Source organism: Cydia splendana, chromosome 27 (genome assembly GCF_910591565.1).
Source record: "Cydia splendana chromosome 27, ilCydSple1.2, whole genome shotgun sequence".
NCBI lineage: Eukaryota > Metazoa > Arthropoda > Insecta > Lepidoptera > Tortricidae > Cydia > Cydia splendana.
In genome coordinates this window covers 1913199-1929148 of record NC_085986.1, presented here as the reverse complement: position 1 = coordinate 1929148, position 15950 = coordinate 1913199, and the positions used below count along the sequence as shown (strand labels likewise).

General features: G+C 39.1%; 1 protein-coding gene across 2 annotated transcripts in view; it reads left to right on the top strand.

The window, feature by feature from the left end:
• The window catches only part of LOC134803708 (P protein-like), an 80273-nt gene extending 67496 nt beyond the window's left edge, over positions 1-12777 (top strand). For both annotated transcript variants that reach the window (XM_063776510.1, XM_063776512.1), the window contains exons 14-20: positions 271-350; positions 1132-1254; positions 1772-1865; positions 6479-6621; positions 7384-7494; positions 8273-8420; positions 9035-12777. In XM_063776510.1, coding sequence (XP_063632580.1) covers positions 271-350; positions 1132-1254; positions 1772-1865; positions 6479-6621; positions 7384-7494; positions 8273-8420; positions 9035-9213 — 878 coding nt within the window. In that variant the 3' untranslated portion in view covers positions 9214-12777. The remainder of the gene's footprint in view (positions 1-270; positions 351-1131; positions 1255-1771; positions 1866-6478; positions 6622-7383; positions 7495-8272; positions 8421-9034) is intronic.
• Positions 12778-15950: the final 3173 nt, after the last annotated feature.

The following is a 15950-nucleotide window of genomic DNA, read 5'->3' as shown; positions in this document are numbered from 1 at the left end:
GCCTTTCCCCCCTCCCTAGTTACGCCACTGGGATGTAAGAAGGCCACTGGTAGTTAACACGATCCTTACTTGGGTTGGTATTCCACCTGTCCAAATCTCCCTCTCTCACTAAGCAAAATGTGGGCCCTTTACCCTTTTCGGGTCGAAAACTTTTCTAGTATGAGTTAGGGTACTGTACACATAATTCTGTAGGCCTATAAAGCGTAATGTTTATATTGGACTCATATGGACCATATGATGTCTAACTGCACGTACTGCATGGTGTTTCAGATCTGAGGAGACAACTGAACGTTTGGCGACGAGCAGCAGACTCGCTTCCCCACATGAGCAAGGATGAGTTAGTCGTCAAGGTATGTATCACATTTTTATCTCTTGTCAGCCGTTTTCGAATCGCTGGTATAGTCAAATATCTTCTATTAGACCTGTTATCCCCTTACAAAATAAAATGTATGAAAGGTTATTTTGACTTCTCTAAGATCATGTTATCCTGACGAGATGGCAATAGGACTAACTGTGAAGTGAAACCTTTAAAACAACCATAATATTTAAAACTTTCGCGTTTTGAACACATATTAACTCACATTTATAGACGAGTCTATTGCGAACTTATTTTATTACTTTTATTTACCGACGTTTTTTAACACAGGTTTAGGTTAAGTCGTGGCTAACTGAGCCCTGAGTTAGCCGCGACCACGACCAGTGAAACCTGTGTCGAAACGTCGGTAAATAAAGGCACCTAATAAAATAAATTCGCGATAGACCCGTCTATAAATGTGAACCATAGTATCTGCCCAACCGTCTTCTAGAAATTAGGGTTATCTTATTAGAGAAATAAAGTAAAAAGCTAACAAATATAACGAATGTTCCGTTTCCGACAAATTGATTTCTAGGAGCTTAAGATGTCTAAAATAATCTGCTTCGGTTCTCCAACAGAAAATATTTACAAGGTGGTTTCCTTACTTAAGGGAGGTTTATTCATATTCATATTCATTTATGTCTATCTGACCACTCAGTGGTCTATGTGACCACTTAGTCGTATTGGTCAGTACTTCTGCTTCTTTTCGAGTCGAGGTTCCTTCTCTTATACGATGGATGCCCAGTAGGCAGTACTTAATGCCTTTAAAATTTCAGGAGCGGTTAGAACGTAAGGTCCTAAAGATCACCTCGCAGTTAGCCATCGCGCTAAAAGAGAGTAACAAGCGCGCCTGCCCCAAAGACACTTTTCAGAGGACCCTCTCCGAGCTCAAGGAAAAGGTATCTAGACACCTACTACTCAATAGGTCTGTTTTAAGGGGTCCTGCATTATCCTGCATTATTTCATCCTAAGTCGGCTTAAACTAGGTACGTGTACCATCGGAAAGTTTCTAAATGAATTATTTGTAAGACCAGTCGGGCGACCAATCCTGCGCTACAAAGATTGTGTCAAGCGTGATATGGTTGCCTTTAATATCCCATGCAACCAATGGTAGAAACTGGCCGAAGATCGACCCATGTGGCGATGTGTTGTTCACGTTGGCCAATCCAAGCACGACGATGCCTGGTTTACCTCTTTAAAAGAAAAACATTTGAGGCGCCACGAGCAGGCCTCGAACCCCCGCCCACCTGTGGAGCACACACCTGCCGCGTGTGTGGACGAGGGATCCTCTCCCGCATAGGGCTATACAGCCACGAACGCAAGTGTCGTTACCGGGATGCTGCTTAAAACATCTGACACAGATGAAAAAGGCCTATTATTATTAGAAAGTAAGACTAATTTTATCTACATTTCCAGTACAAGATCCGGGACAAAAAGCTGCTGATAAAATCCTGTGTCGCCATCGGATTTGTGGTCGTCATGTTCTTCCTCCACGCTTTCCCTGAATTCAGTGAGTAAAATTAACCTTTTGGACGCCAATGACCGATATATCCGCACCGCAGGTTCAACGCCAAAGACCGATTAATCGGTCACAGACCACAGACCAACATAGACCTACGTGCATATGCATAAAGTTCAATTTCAGTTATGACACTTGGGTGACGTGGCGTCCGAGTGACAGCTTTTGTGTTTGACACGGCGTCGAAAAGGTTAAAAGTAAACTTTTTTTATAGATTTTCTACCGCCATCGTTTCATAACGGTAATTTATTTTGTTTGAGACAGTAGTGAAAGTCCAACTTGCACAACAAATATTGAATTCCCACCAGACTCGATTAACAGTCCGCCGGATGGTATCTGCCTGTCAGTTGTTCGGAACTGTCGACTTTTTGTTCTAACTGACAGGCCGATTCCGTCCGGCGGACTGTTAATCAGTGGGCCCCTTTACGGTAGATGTCGCTAGGGTCCCCTTAACCCGTATGGTGAAAAGATTAGCTGGCTATGGATGAGGTCTTGGTGTCTCAGTTGGCAGAGCACTGGAGTATCGATCCAGAGGCCGTGAGTTCAAGTCTCACACAAGGCAGTCATTTTTCCACTTTTAAATTTATTCTAAGCTTAACACCAATGAGAATAGATTGTATAGAGAGTTACTGCCAAAGTAAATTATGTAGTCACAGTGAATTTACTGCCATCTTTCGACAGATTTTTAAAACTTTTGGAACGCCATTTGACTATGATCTTTATTCTTTCACAGCGATGACATATTAGCGGTATCACAAATAAAAAATTAATGCAAACTTAATACCTAAAATTCCATTTTCAACCTCATTTGTTTTTGAGATACCGCTATTTGGCTTAGGAGGGCAGAATTGTGTTAAATATCAAAAAGGTATCGCCATCTATTCGAGACTAGGCGGAAGGCATGGTTTCATCTTTTCGAGCGATGGCGCCATACCTTTGGCCTGGTTTCTGTTTGTTAAAAATTAATTTTTAAATATTTGAATTTTGTACAATTTTATACCATTTGGAGTTGAAACTCTAGGTCCATGGGGTCCGAGCGCGCATAAGTTGTTTGCAGAAATCACGAAGCGTCTGGTTGATTTAACTGGTGACCGAAGGGCTGGCGGCTATCTCGCACAACGTATCATTGTACATTGCGATACAGCGAGGAAATGCCGCCAGCATCCTAGGTATAATGCCTCAAGCAAGGGCCTATTTTAGATTTAAGCTAGTTATTAAGGCGACGGTAGCGGTGGGTAAAATATCAGATTCTGTCAATTTACCCCATTTCACACACAAGCGCACTTCACGCACACTACCTCACTTTACTGGGACAGGTCAGTGACCCATCATGTTTTTTTAAGATTGGACTTTTAGTTTAGTATTGACCACTAGCCTCCTTTGAGGGTAAAAGCATTCCATTTAAAGATGAAAGAGAAACAATGCATTTAATCTTGCTTTCCTTGTCTGTTCATGTCACACGTGACGTACCTATTTAATTCATTTGATTGTTGACTGTTTTACTACCTACTATTGCTTTGTCGAGATACGCGTTTTGTACAATTAAAGCGAATAAAACAAGATGTCATTAAGTCAGATGTAAAATGTAATTTACTACTCTATACGGTTTTTCATAAGGTGCAAAATCCATTCAATAGGAATTTAAATAAATAAAGTTTCAGCAGGGTGGCAATTCCATTTTGGCGGATAAAGCGAAACAGAATAGTTCTATCGAACCTGCTTACAAATTTTCACGAGAATCAGTTGAGAAATGTGATCTGCAAAGGAGAACATACAAAAGCATTTTTGCCCAAGCTGAAACGGAGACCTTTGCTAACGCTCGGCCAATGATGGTTTAGGTACACCTATAAAAAATGATTGTCCCTGCTGTAATTTTAATATCTTTATATTTCAACCGGTATAGTTTTACCTTCAAAAATAATCGGTATCGCTAAACAATAGCGGTACTTTACTACTTATACGTTCACGAAATCGGTATCTGCATAACTTGATTGTTAGTAAACTAACCTGGAAAATAATCTGAAAATCACCGAAACATTTATGTACAGTCACCTGCAATAATATGTTACGTCATTAGCGCCAACTTTGCCTCCAGGGAAACTTTGCCCAAAACGACAATTTTAAACAAATTCGTTAATGTAGAAAAATTGATAATAGTTATGGCCACCCTGCTGTTTTTAGTAGAAAATTGGTTATATTTCTGACATAGTATATGCCAAACTTGTGCATAACTTGACTTGGGAATTTTGAGTTTGAGCGAGTTGTCTAATATAGGGTATATTTCGGCGGGCAAAAAATTGATAAATAATGAATGCAAGTAGAAAAAATTGAGAACCCTTTGACAGATATTTCCGGGTTTCAGTTATAACACATGAAGCATAGATTATGTCTATTGAGATTTAAACTAATAAGGCCTAAATACACAAAAGTTTTAGCGGTGGGCAAAGTAATCCGGTAATTTGGCATCCATACCAACATTGCCCACCACCAAAAACGGATTAGGGTTGTCACTTTCATCTAATTTACCCAACTTCGCAAGTAAAAGAAGGTTATGTTTGTACACTAAAATAAGTTTATAAATATATACTGTATTTAATTTGTCTTATTATCCTTTATTTAGATGTTTTATCCCGTTAACGAATGAAAACACAACAAAAATCATATTTTTGGTCATTAAACTATTGTAACAGATTTTCTCAAAAGTGACAACCCTAGCCTTTGTAAAATGCTTAGGCGAGCCTTATTTGGAAATGGGCAAAAACGGGTAGGCAACATTGCCCAGCAAATTTATTTAAAAGATTTACACTTATCGCTAAGTTATTAACAGGGAATGGTAGGATTGCCCAAAACCTTTAAGTGATCCTTAGACATCATCATCATATATACGAGCTGTATTTGAATACCAAATTGACGTGGGCAATGTTGGCGAAAACCCCGGATATTTTTTTATTTGCCCGCCCTCTAAAACGCAAAAAAATGGGTAAAGACACGATAAAAAAATGTTTTCTTCACATAAACTGATGCGTTTGATCACAATGGACGTGCTGAGCAAAAAAAAGTCATATGATGTGATATTTTTTGAAAAATTCGTGTTTAAAAAAAAAAGCGGGCAAAGTTGATGATAATGAGTAATGACGGTACCTACTCTTCGAAGGTCGCAAAAATATGTGACATGCTCTTATGGTTCTACAAATAAGATCGTGTCAGATATTTTTGCGGCCTTCGTTCTGTAACATAAATTGCAGGTGACTGTACATTTGGAATAATTATTTTATTTAGTTTCAACGAAAGTTTCAAGTTTAGTACGAAAATACTTCAGATATGCAATATGCACAAAATGTAGACCTAATCGAAATAAAACATTGCTTTTTATAGTAAATTTATAAAACATTCGATACATAGGTATACATAACAATAACCAGGCCACAACGCTATTGGCCTGTAAGCTTCATCTCGGTCTCCAAAGCCGCAAAAACTTGCTAGTACTTAGTGCTGGTCTAGCCTTTATTGTTTCTTGAAGATTTTCAGAGAACAGCACGTACACGCATTATACATATAGACGGAACGAACGGCATAATCATAATAATTTATTCGTCGCAATCCTTGGTATTACAGATCTAGTTACAAGACTGTTAATAGGCAATATTTTAATATAAAAGTTCTATAATATAATACAAGATTACAGTTGTCATCAAAATTCATTGACATACAGAAGTCAAATACGTTTTTAAAATGACGCAAAATGATACCAGCATAATAAAAATTGATCCCAATCAGTAAAGATGAGTCTTTAAACTTTTTTCATTTTAAGCGAGTTTTGAAGGAAGATAATACTTAAATTCGACTGTAATCGTATTATTTTAAGATAGTTTACTGCGGTTTTCAACAATAATGACCCGTAAATAACAGCAAATGAAATTTAAATGAGACGCGAGCTGTAATTTATGTACCCTATTTTTTGAAATACATTTTATCTACTGGTATGCTTTCTCGTGTGCGTATATGATTTAATGTCAATATAATTGTCAAAAGCAAGAAAATCAAGCTGTCATTTTCATTTGAAGAAGTACACGTGTGCTCCGGTGTAGCCCCAACGGGCATCTGACTTGAAGAAGAATTTTGAGTGATGTCGTCAATGTATGGAAATTGTTCGAAAGTTTACATTTGAGATTGAATTTCTGTGTTGTCTTTGTGAGTAAAAATATAAATCGATAATAAATTGGTAGCTGAATTATCTAGCTTCCAAAATCATACAATAATTCAATTACTGTCAAAGACAAAATTGTTTTGCTTCTGTCTCAAACGGAACTCCATATTTTGATTTTTTGATACTTTTAGTGTCGATTTGTAGAGAATAACAGCAAATTAAAAATATAATGGCATAAAGAGTCGGTACACGGTTTCTTCGTGAATAAATTTACGTGTAATTTAATGCAATTATCAAACATTTATTGAACAAATTATGGTTACAAAGTGAGGTCTAAATCGTAAACGTCATATACCGGCCCCTTAATATCTTTTAGTAATACCACTGTAGGTGTATATATATATATCTTGTTTGTAAATAAAGGATTTTATTACATAAAAAAAAAAATTCCCACCAGATCGCGTGTCGCTCGGTTGGACAGCTTTACTGGGCGCCATCTTGCTCCTGATCCTGGCTGACAGGGAGGATATAGAATCCATCCTGCACAGGGTGGAGTGGTCCACTTTACTCTTCTTCGCGGCTCTCTTCGTTCTTATGGAGGTATACTAGTTTTTAACCCTTGGAGCGCCCTAGTATCACACGTGCGATGTTAACTCAATTTGGGTCGTAGCGACTTAGTATCAGACGTGTGTTGCTACAGATCAATATGGGTCAAATTGCTTTGCATCAATTTGTTGTATGGTGGACGTTCGAGATACTTTGCAATTTTTCTCCTCATTTTACGCCTTTTGGGATATCTCGAAAGGAAAGGATCACCCATTGGGCATTGGGCATTGGAGAGACGAAGTGCAGAAAGACCTTAGCGAACTCGACGCCGTCGACTGGAGAGAAACGGCTTTGGACAGAGTAGCATGGCGGTCTTTGGTGTCGGAGGCCTAGATCCACTTCGGGTCGTTGCGCCACAGCAGTAGTAGTATTGGGCTGCCTATGCTTGAGACATCTTGGTTTTACAATATTGAGGGGAATATAGGCGTTGTTGGATCAGGTTTCTACACGATATCCTCCTTCGCAGAAAAGAGACTAGTAAACATTATTTAAATAAATTTTACAATTTGTACTTAAAGAAAGGCTTTACGTTGTTTTATGTCCTATAGAGTCATTAACTCGTGGAGGGCCCTAGTATCACAGTAGTATGGAGTTAGTATCACACGTGGGATACTAGGGAACTCTGGGATATATAAACTCAAACTCCGGGGGGACGATTTTTATCTAAACCGCACACTGCTTCTGCCATCAGAAACTCCTGAAATTTACCTATATTGTCTTCATATAGTAAATCACATAAAATCTGCTCTTCCACAGGCATTGACCAAGCTAGGTCTGATCGACTACATCGGCGGGCTTACTGAAGCTCTCATCATGAGGGTTCATGAAACCCATCGTTTGGCGGTCGCCCTGCTCCTCATACTCTGGGTAAGGATAAAGGGGAGATCAGGGTATGTTGGGTCTGTATGATGGGAGGCCTGACTTCAACCTTCATCACGGGAGTCCACGAAACGCAGAATCAATTCTTGTAGTTTGACTTTTATCGGTGAAATCAAAAATGAAAATTACAGACCATTTTAATTTTTCAGTCACTGTCCGTTTCCTATCACTAACCATTCATCTCAGGCCTTTGCGTCTATTGCAGACGATTTATGCATTGCTGTTTAGACAACGGCTTTGGTGACTGTGGGGGCCGATGCGTGAGCGGCACGACCTCCCACATTTTTGGCAGAGAATGCTCATGCCACCTGAGGTTCCAGTCCCGGTTTGCTTTCTGTGACACCTTCTGCTATCTATCATTTTAGACACTAACCATTTTTTTAACGAGCCTATAAGGTGTCCCACTCCTGCGCGAAGGTCTCCCCCTAGACTTCCAATCCTCCCAATTAACTGCAGCATCCGTCCAGTTGCTGAGAACTGCATCCAGGTCGTCCCACCATCTCCTCTTAGGCCGACCCATCATCATCTTCCTCATGTTGTCCCGTGGGGTCCGCTTGACAACTAATCCCCAGAATTGGCGTAGGCACTAGTTTTTACGTAAGCGACTGCCATCTGACCTTCCAACCCGGAGGGTAAACTAGGCCTTATTGGGATTAGTCCGGCCGACCCTTATTCACCCAATATTATGGTAGCCGCAGGGCGCCATTTTGAGGTTTGATATAAATGGAATCTTCTGGTTAAGCACTGACAACAATTCTTTCTCCAGATATCAGGCGTGACGTCAGCGTTCGTGGACAATATCCCGCTGACGACGATGATGGTGCGGGTGGTGACGTCACTGGGCACCAACCCCGCACTGGGGCTACCTCTGCCGCCGCTCATATGGGCGCTGTCGTTCGGAGCCTGCCTGGGAGGTAAGGTGGCTGGATGGATAAAAGGCTGGGTAGCTACTAGATGGATGGATGGAAGGATAGACGGATGCGCACCAACCCCGCACTGGGGCTACCTCTGCCGCCGCTCATATGGGCGTTGTCGTTCGGAGCCTGCCTGGGAGGTAAGGTGGCTGGATGGATAAAAGGCTGGGTAGCTACTAGATGGATGGATGGAAGGATAGACGGATGCGCACCAACCCCGCACTGGGGCTACCTCTGCCGCCGCTCATATGGGCGTTGTCGTTCGGAGCCTGCCTGGGAGGTAAGGTGGCTGGATGGATAAAAGGCTGGGTAGCTACTAGACGGATGGATGGAAGGAATGATGAAGGGATAGATGGATGAGCAACAACGCCGCAGCCAAGCATCTAGGCATTGCCGGTGCCGTTCAGAGCCTGATGCTTGGGAGGTAATATGCATGGATGGATGAATTGGTGGCTGTGCCATAATAATCGTCATATGTTCACAAGTGCGATCAGAGGCAGAGGTCGCTCGCTCTATGCTTTAATATTTCAAAAAGTTAACTAACTTAATTAACAAAAAATTCTTGTTTCCAAAGGAAACAAGCCCTTTTGCTGATAAAAAATTCCTGTTCACAGGTAACGGCACATTAATCGGCGCGAGCGCAAACGTGGTGTGCGCGGGAGTGGCGGAGCAGCACGGATACAAGTTCACCTTCGTGCAGTTCTTCAAAGTTGGCTTCCCCATCATGATTGGACACTTGGTAGTAGCCAGCGGGTACCTGCTCGTATGCCACTGTCTTCTTACGTGGCACTGAGGTGTTAGGTCCAGCTTCGAAACTCAAAGCCCAGATCACGAATCAGGGAGGCGTTGAAGATCTACCTTTGAAGATTGGACACTTTTTTTTTATATGCGCGGCTGTGCCGGGATGACACGGCTAACACAATTTCACCTTCGTGCAGTTCTTCAAAGTCGGCTTCCCCATCATGATTGGACACTTGGTCGTAGCCAGCGGGTACCTGCTCGTATGCCATTGTCTTCTTACGTGGCACTGAGGCGTTAGGTCCAGCTTCGAAACTCAAAGCCACGAAACCTCCTCAACACTTTTTCTTTGAAGATTGGATACTTTTTTTGGTGTGCGTGAGAGTGGCGCGGCACCACTGCTACAATGGCACCTTCGTGCAGTTCTTTAAAAGTCGGTGTCCCCATCTGGTGGACTGGAAACTTGGGCCAGCGGGTATTTGATAATTTGTCACTGTTTTCTTACGTGGCACTAGTAACCAAGTCCTTCAACCGCCCTTGTAGTTTTGCCCCCAAAGACGTCAACTGACGCGCGCGGCTACAGCCCAATATCAGCCTTAGTGCATTCCGACAAGGTTCACAATGACGCGCCGCGCACGATAGGCGTTAAGGGGGATTCCACCAGTGTGCGGCGCGGCGCAAGCATTTTTGTACTAAACATGTTTGTGCCGCAGAGTGCCGCACACTCATGGAATCTCTTTGATTTTTAAGTTCCGGAGTCAGTTTAGCAGTTTTGTTTATGTTTTTTATTTATATAACACTTAATTTAATTTGAATTTGTTCTTTTAAAATGACATTGGGACTTAAGAGCTTGTACTTCATAATTCCTAATATGAAGTGTGATCAATATTACCCACCTTTTTATTTCGTTAAATGGGGCATCATCTATGAAAAGGGACCCTATTGTCGATGGGGCTTACGCCGCACATCAGCGTCGCGCGGTCGGAGCATCGTTAATAATGGTGTAAGCGCCATTGATAATAAGGTCCCTTTTCATAGATAACGTCACAAATATTATCATTTTGTACCTTTAACACGTACTTAATACGTTATATTGTTAATAATAGTGTGTGTGTCTTTGCTGTATTGAGGGAAAAGATTCCTTAGGATTCCTACAAAAATTTGGAAAACCATTCGGAAATTTCTGGAAATTTTCATTCCGAATTTTTTATTTTAGATATATATAATCTTGTTTCCACAAAAAAAAATGTAAGAATTTTTCAAAAATTTCGCTATATTGCTATGTGTTTATTTTTTGTATATTACAAATGTTATAAAACTTAATGTGATACATTTACGGAAATATACGGTCGGCCTTTAATTTCTCTAAACATATCAAAACTAAAACAAAATACAGAAATAATTATAAAAATCGAACATCTCTGTAAAAAGTTATGCGTGGTCATACATAAAAAAAAAAAAAATACGCGTCGACTTGAGAACCTCCTCCGTTTTTTTTTTTTGATCGGTTGAAAAATCACTTGGATCACCATTAGTCTAATGATCTAATCAACTGAGATTATTGTATTCACATATTTTTATAACTTTCTTTTTCTTTCAAATGGCTTACCTACATGTTAATTTTGATAATGATAAACTGCTGTGACTAAAACGAAAGAAAAAAAAACGCTTTTCATGCGTTATTGCGATGAATTTCTAAAGTGTTTATCGAATGGTTATAGTTCGTTTTTTTAGCATTAGAAAAAAGGTAAACAATCTTGAGGTGTATTTTTATTGAAAAACACTTTTGAAAACTAAGTCAGGCAAATATGTAACAATTATGAATCATATATACGATTATTTACATTCTATTGCTTTCATAAGTAATAGTTACTGATTTATAAAAACCGTTTTTCACTTTTAAAAGACACGCCAAGATCGCGTAGTCTTCTTGTAATGCTAAAAAAACGAACTAAGTATAGGCTAACTGTACTTTTCATAATTATAATATAATCTTTAAAGTTATAGATATCATTATAAAATAATATTATTTATTAACTATTGAAGTCACAAAGTTCGTTATTTATATAGTTCTTTCAATATTAGTGTAATGTCATATGTTCCGTCCTTTACAAATTATTTACATTAAAAGTGTTAGTATTACATTTTAATATAATACATATTATAATCAAATATTCGCTAAATTTTAAGCAAATTATAATTTATATTATAACGACATTTTAAAGCCATATATGATTTTCGACATTTTTTCGACACATGCCCTCTTGGCATAGTATAATATATGTTTAAAACAAGACAATCCTAAGTATGTAGCTGATGATATGTTAAACAACCAAATCATAGTCCAAAATTATCTTGAATAGGTACCTATATTTGTTCGAATGGAACCATTATTTGAAAAACGCAGTTATGAGGCAAAATATTTTCATAATGGGGAGAATTAATTCACACATAATAAAAAAAAACCAGCCAAGTGCGAGTCGGACTCGCGCACGAAGGGTTCCGTACCATTACGCGATAAACGGCAAAAACATCACGTATGTTGCATGGGAGCCCCACTTACATATTTATTTTATTTTGTTTTTAGTATTTGTTGTTATACAGCGGCAACAGAAATACATCATCTGTGAATATTTCAACTGTCTAGCTACCACGGTTCATGAGATACAGCCTGGTGACAGACAGACGGACAGACGGACAGTGGAGTCTTAGTAATAGGGTCCCATTTTTACCCTTTGGGTACGGAACCCTAAAAAGAACATTTTTGTTTGTATACTTAATTAAAGTACGCATTGAAATTGTGGACTTTAGTTGTACGTCGCCATCAGATATATTGGAGCTGTCAAGGTGCTCACAAATATCTGAACAGGCCTCTATTGCCAAGGCGCTAGAGTGCGTGTTTAGATTTTTTGGGCACCTCGGCCGCTCTGATATATCTGATGACGACTGTACTTTTACGGTACTTAATGCAATATTGTGTTAATAAAAAAAAGATATTACCAGTTGGTAATATAAAACGCCTAGTATTTAAGTACTTATTTAAAATATTAAAGTACCTTTAAAATACTATGAAGTATATATAGACCGACCGCTTAAATGAGAACTCGCCTGCGCGGTACGGGGGCGACGGGGTAGGACGACTAAGGGTGGCGGGGAAGGTGCGGGCGGCAGGCGTACCGCGCAGGCGAGGACTCATTTAATTTTAAGCGGTCGGTCTATAGTATATGTAACTTATGTAAGTATTCACTGTTTGTTTTAAAACATTCCATTTATTATATATGAATATTTGAAGTTAAGGTGCATGCAATTCTCAATTTTATATTTTATATAAATTATATAATCACATAAATTATAGCCATCGTCGTTGCGCTTACCAAATCTGATATGTGCGAGATTTTAATCAAATGAATTAATACCTTATATGTTTAGTTACTAGGTAACTATTTGTCAATCAAAAATCGAACACATATCAGCTTTGGAAAGAGCAACGACGCCATGTTGTTCGTTATTGAAAAAATAATTATGATCACAATAATAAATATTCTATTAGCAATAATTATTGTAAGAGTAGGTAGATTAATATTTAATAGTATTTAACAATATTGTGATTCAAAGTATTGTCCCTAGTTGTAATTTAATTATTATGTTTAATTATTATTTAGAAAAAAGCTGTAAATCACAAATGACGTAATTATATTAAGATATCAAATAAAATTTTATTGCAATAATGTTTTGTTTTATTATTTCATATTTGTAATTTATTTAGGTACTGTCTATTAAGGGCTAAATCATAATTAGATTCCAAAAAAAGTAAGACAATGTTGCCACTGCAATAATTTGTTTGTAAAATAGTAAATTCCTTTTTATAAATAAATACGCTAAGTTAATTTATTTATTGGTAATTTTACTCCTACGATTTAAAAAAGTACTTTTATTTACTTATTTTTACATAAATACAAGACGCGCTAGTAAAAAGTGGCAACATTGTCTTACTTTTTTTGGAATCTAATTATGATTTAGAGTATAGGTCAAATAATACATAAGCTACAAAATTAAAATGACAGAATAATTTGAAATAGAGCAATATTGTCAAAATAAATGATGTAGGTACCTAGTCAGTACATTTACTGCCATCTTTCGAGACAAATGATTAAAACTTTTAGAACGCCACTTGACTTTGATCCTTATTTTTTCACTGTTAAATTTGTTAGATGTCTAAAAGTATAGCTATCTACTCGAGGATAGGCCAAAGGTATGGTGCCATCTTTTCAGGCAATGTCACCACAATTACTGACTAGAGTCTGTTCGGAAAGAGATGAATCGTGGAATGTATTGGGCCCCATACATTCCACGACTCTTCTCTTTCCGAACAGACTCTAGGTAGGTACATAATTTACTATGACAATATTCCTCTAGTCTAAATTCTCTTTGATATTATTTATATTGATTTAACCTTTCATATATGAGTGTGATGGTCTAAAAATTGTAGTTCAAAGCTCGGTTGTGCTGTACCTATAGGCCCCGTGCATGAACTATAGGGGGCAGCATAGGAGCCGTCAAATTTTTGGCGCGAGGCGTAAATGTGTCGTTTATGCTTCCGATGTAGCCCACAAGATGGCAGAACCTACTAGAGTTAGACCAGGAAAAGTCTGCAGCGATTTTGATAGCCCACGCAGTGCAAGTGTTACATATACGTCATAATTTCATAGAAGTTTGACATTTAAAATAACATTTGCACTGCGTGGGCTATCAAAAACGCTGCAGACTTTTCTTGGTGCACAAGGAAACGTACCGACGAAAACGGTAGATGGTGCTTTGCACTTGTACATGTGCACATATGTTTCCGATTCAGGCCAGGAGATGGCAGACCCTCCAACGCGCACGGTCCCTATATAGCAAAAAAATAGTGACCGCAAAAAAAAAAGCTATAGGTACATAAATTTGGTCAGGATCCTTATCATCCTGTATGTGTATGAAATGAAAGGTGAATATTATCCTTTCATAATGCCGTCAAGAATATATGATCAAATTTGGTCGGTCATTGAGGCCCATCCTGAATTGTTAAATAATATTATTATATTTTCTTTTAATCCACGTTTTTTCTTCATAATCTTAGACTAAGAAAAGTCAGCAACGATTTTGATAGTACACGCAGTGCAAGAGTTATTTTAAACGTCAAACTTCTATGAAATTATGACGTATAAGTAACACTTGTACTGCGCTATCAAAATCGTTGCAGACTTATCTTGGTCTAACTCTAGCATTCGTTCCGCTACAAATACGCTAAACGCAAACTTGTTTGTATGAATGAGACAGACGGTGCTGTATGTCTGTGTGCGGAACAAGGACAGAATTATTTCACACTGCGTGACCTCAAGTGGAACGGATTTGGCTCATGATTGCAAATCGTTCGGATACTTTGTGTAAATGTGCGGTGTGTATAAATAGGGAATATTAGGCAAAGCTCTGCGTAGGTGTCACCTTTGTGGCACATACAGTAAACAAACCACATTAACACATCACACGTCACGTCAATCACATGGCCTACCGCGAAACAAGAAAATCGAAATTTCGTTATCTAATCTCTCTATCACTCTTGCATATTCGAGCGATAAAGAGGCAGATAACTACATTTCGTTTTTCGCGTTTACCGGTAGGCCTTTGTTAACAAACCGCCTTGATGCATCAATGTAATTTTATTGTCTGGGAAAACTTGTCAAAATACAGTTTAAGGCACAGTATGTATAAGTTAGCCTATGAATTTACTGAGTCGGTAGTGCTGCACTCTAGCGGCAGAACATTGCAGTAATATCGGGGGGCACGGCAGTGCCCCCGCCAAGTCGAGCGCGAAGCAAACACTGCCGTACCATCCTTTACTGGAACCATTTCGCCGCATTTTCAGGTCCCTATTTGAGAACCTCTGGATAAGACCAGAACGCAGAAATTTTCGTCATCCAGTAAGCTATAATCACATACTTAAAATCCAAAATTTCAAGTCTGTAGGTCTTTTAGTTCCGAAGTTAAGCGAAAGCAAAGTTTCGCATTTATGACACACACTCACTCACTTATGATCATCAGAATAGAACTAGTACTTCCCATAAACTCAGAGAGCTGAAATTTGGTACAGAGTTAGGGTTTAATGGCCACATAAAGGGAAAACTATAAAAACTAGGATAATCGAAGATCTGGAGTACCTGGTGACCCTGATTAGAAAACACAAGAGCCCAACCAAACTATTGGAGATCGACATACCGCCTTTACAAAAAATAATCAAATTGGTAGGCCGCTTCATTTGATGTCAACAATCGAAGGTCTGAAGTATCTGATGAAGAACCCTCAGTTGGTCTCAGCTGTATTAAGGCTCCGTCAGACATAGGCATTTTGCTTGGTGCAACATATGTACACACTGTTTTGGTCATCCGACACGCCTTGATGAGCCTTTGGGAAAGTAGTACCCAAGATGGAGCTGATGCTGAACCCTGGCTGTACCTAGTGGAACTCAGGCTTGGTGCAACATATGCACACACTGTTTTGGTCATCCGACACGCCTTGATGAGCCTTTGGGAGAGTAGTACCCAAGATGGAGCTGATGCTGAACCCTGGCTGTACCTAGTGGAACTCAGGTTTGGTGCAACATACGCCCATGCTATTTTGGTCATCCGTCACATCTTGATGAGCACTTGGGAGAGCAGTACCCAAGATAGAGCTGATGCTGAACCCTGGCTGTACCTAGTGGAACTCAGGTTTGGTGCAACATAGGCCCACGCTATTTTGGTCATCCGTTACATCTTG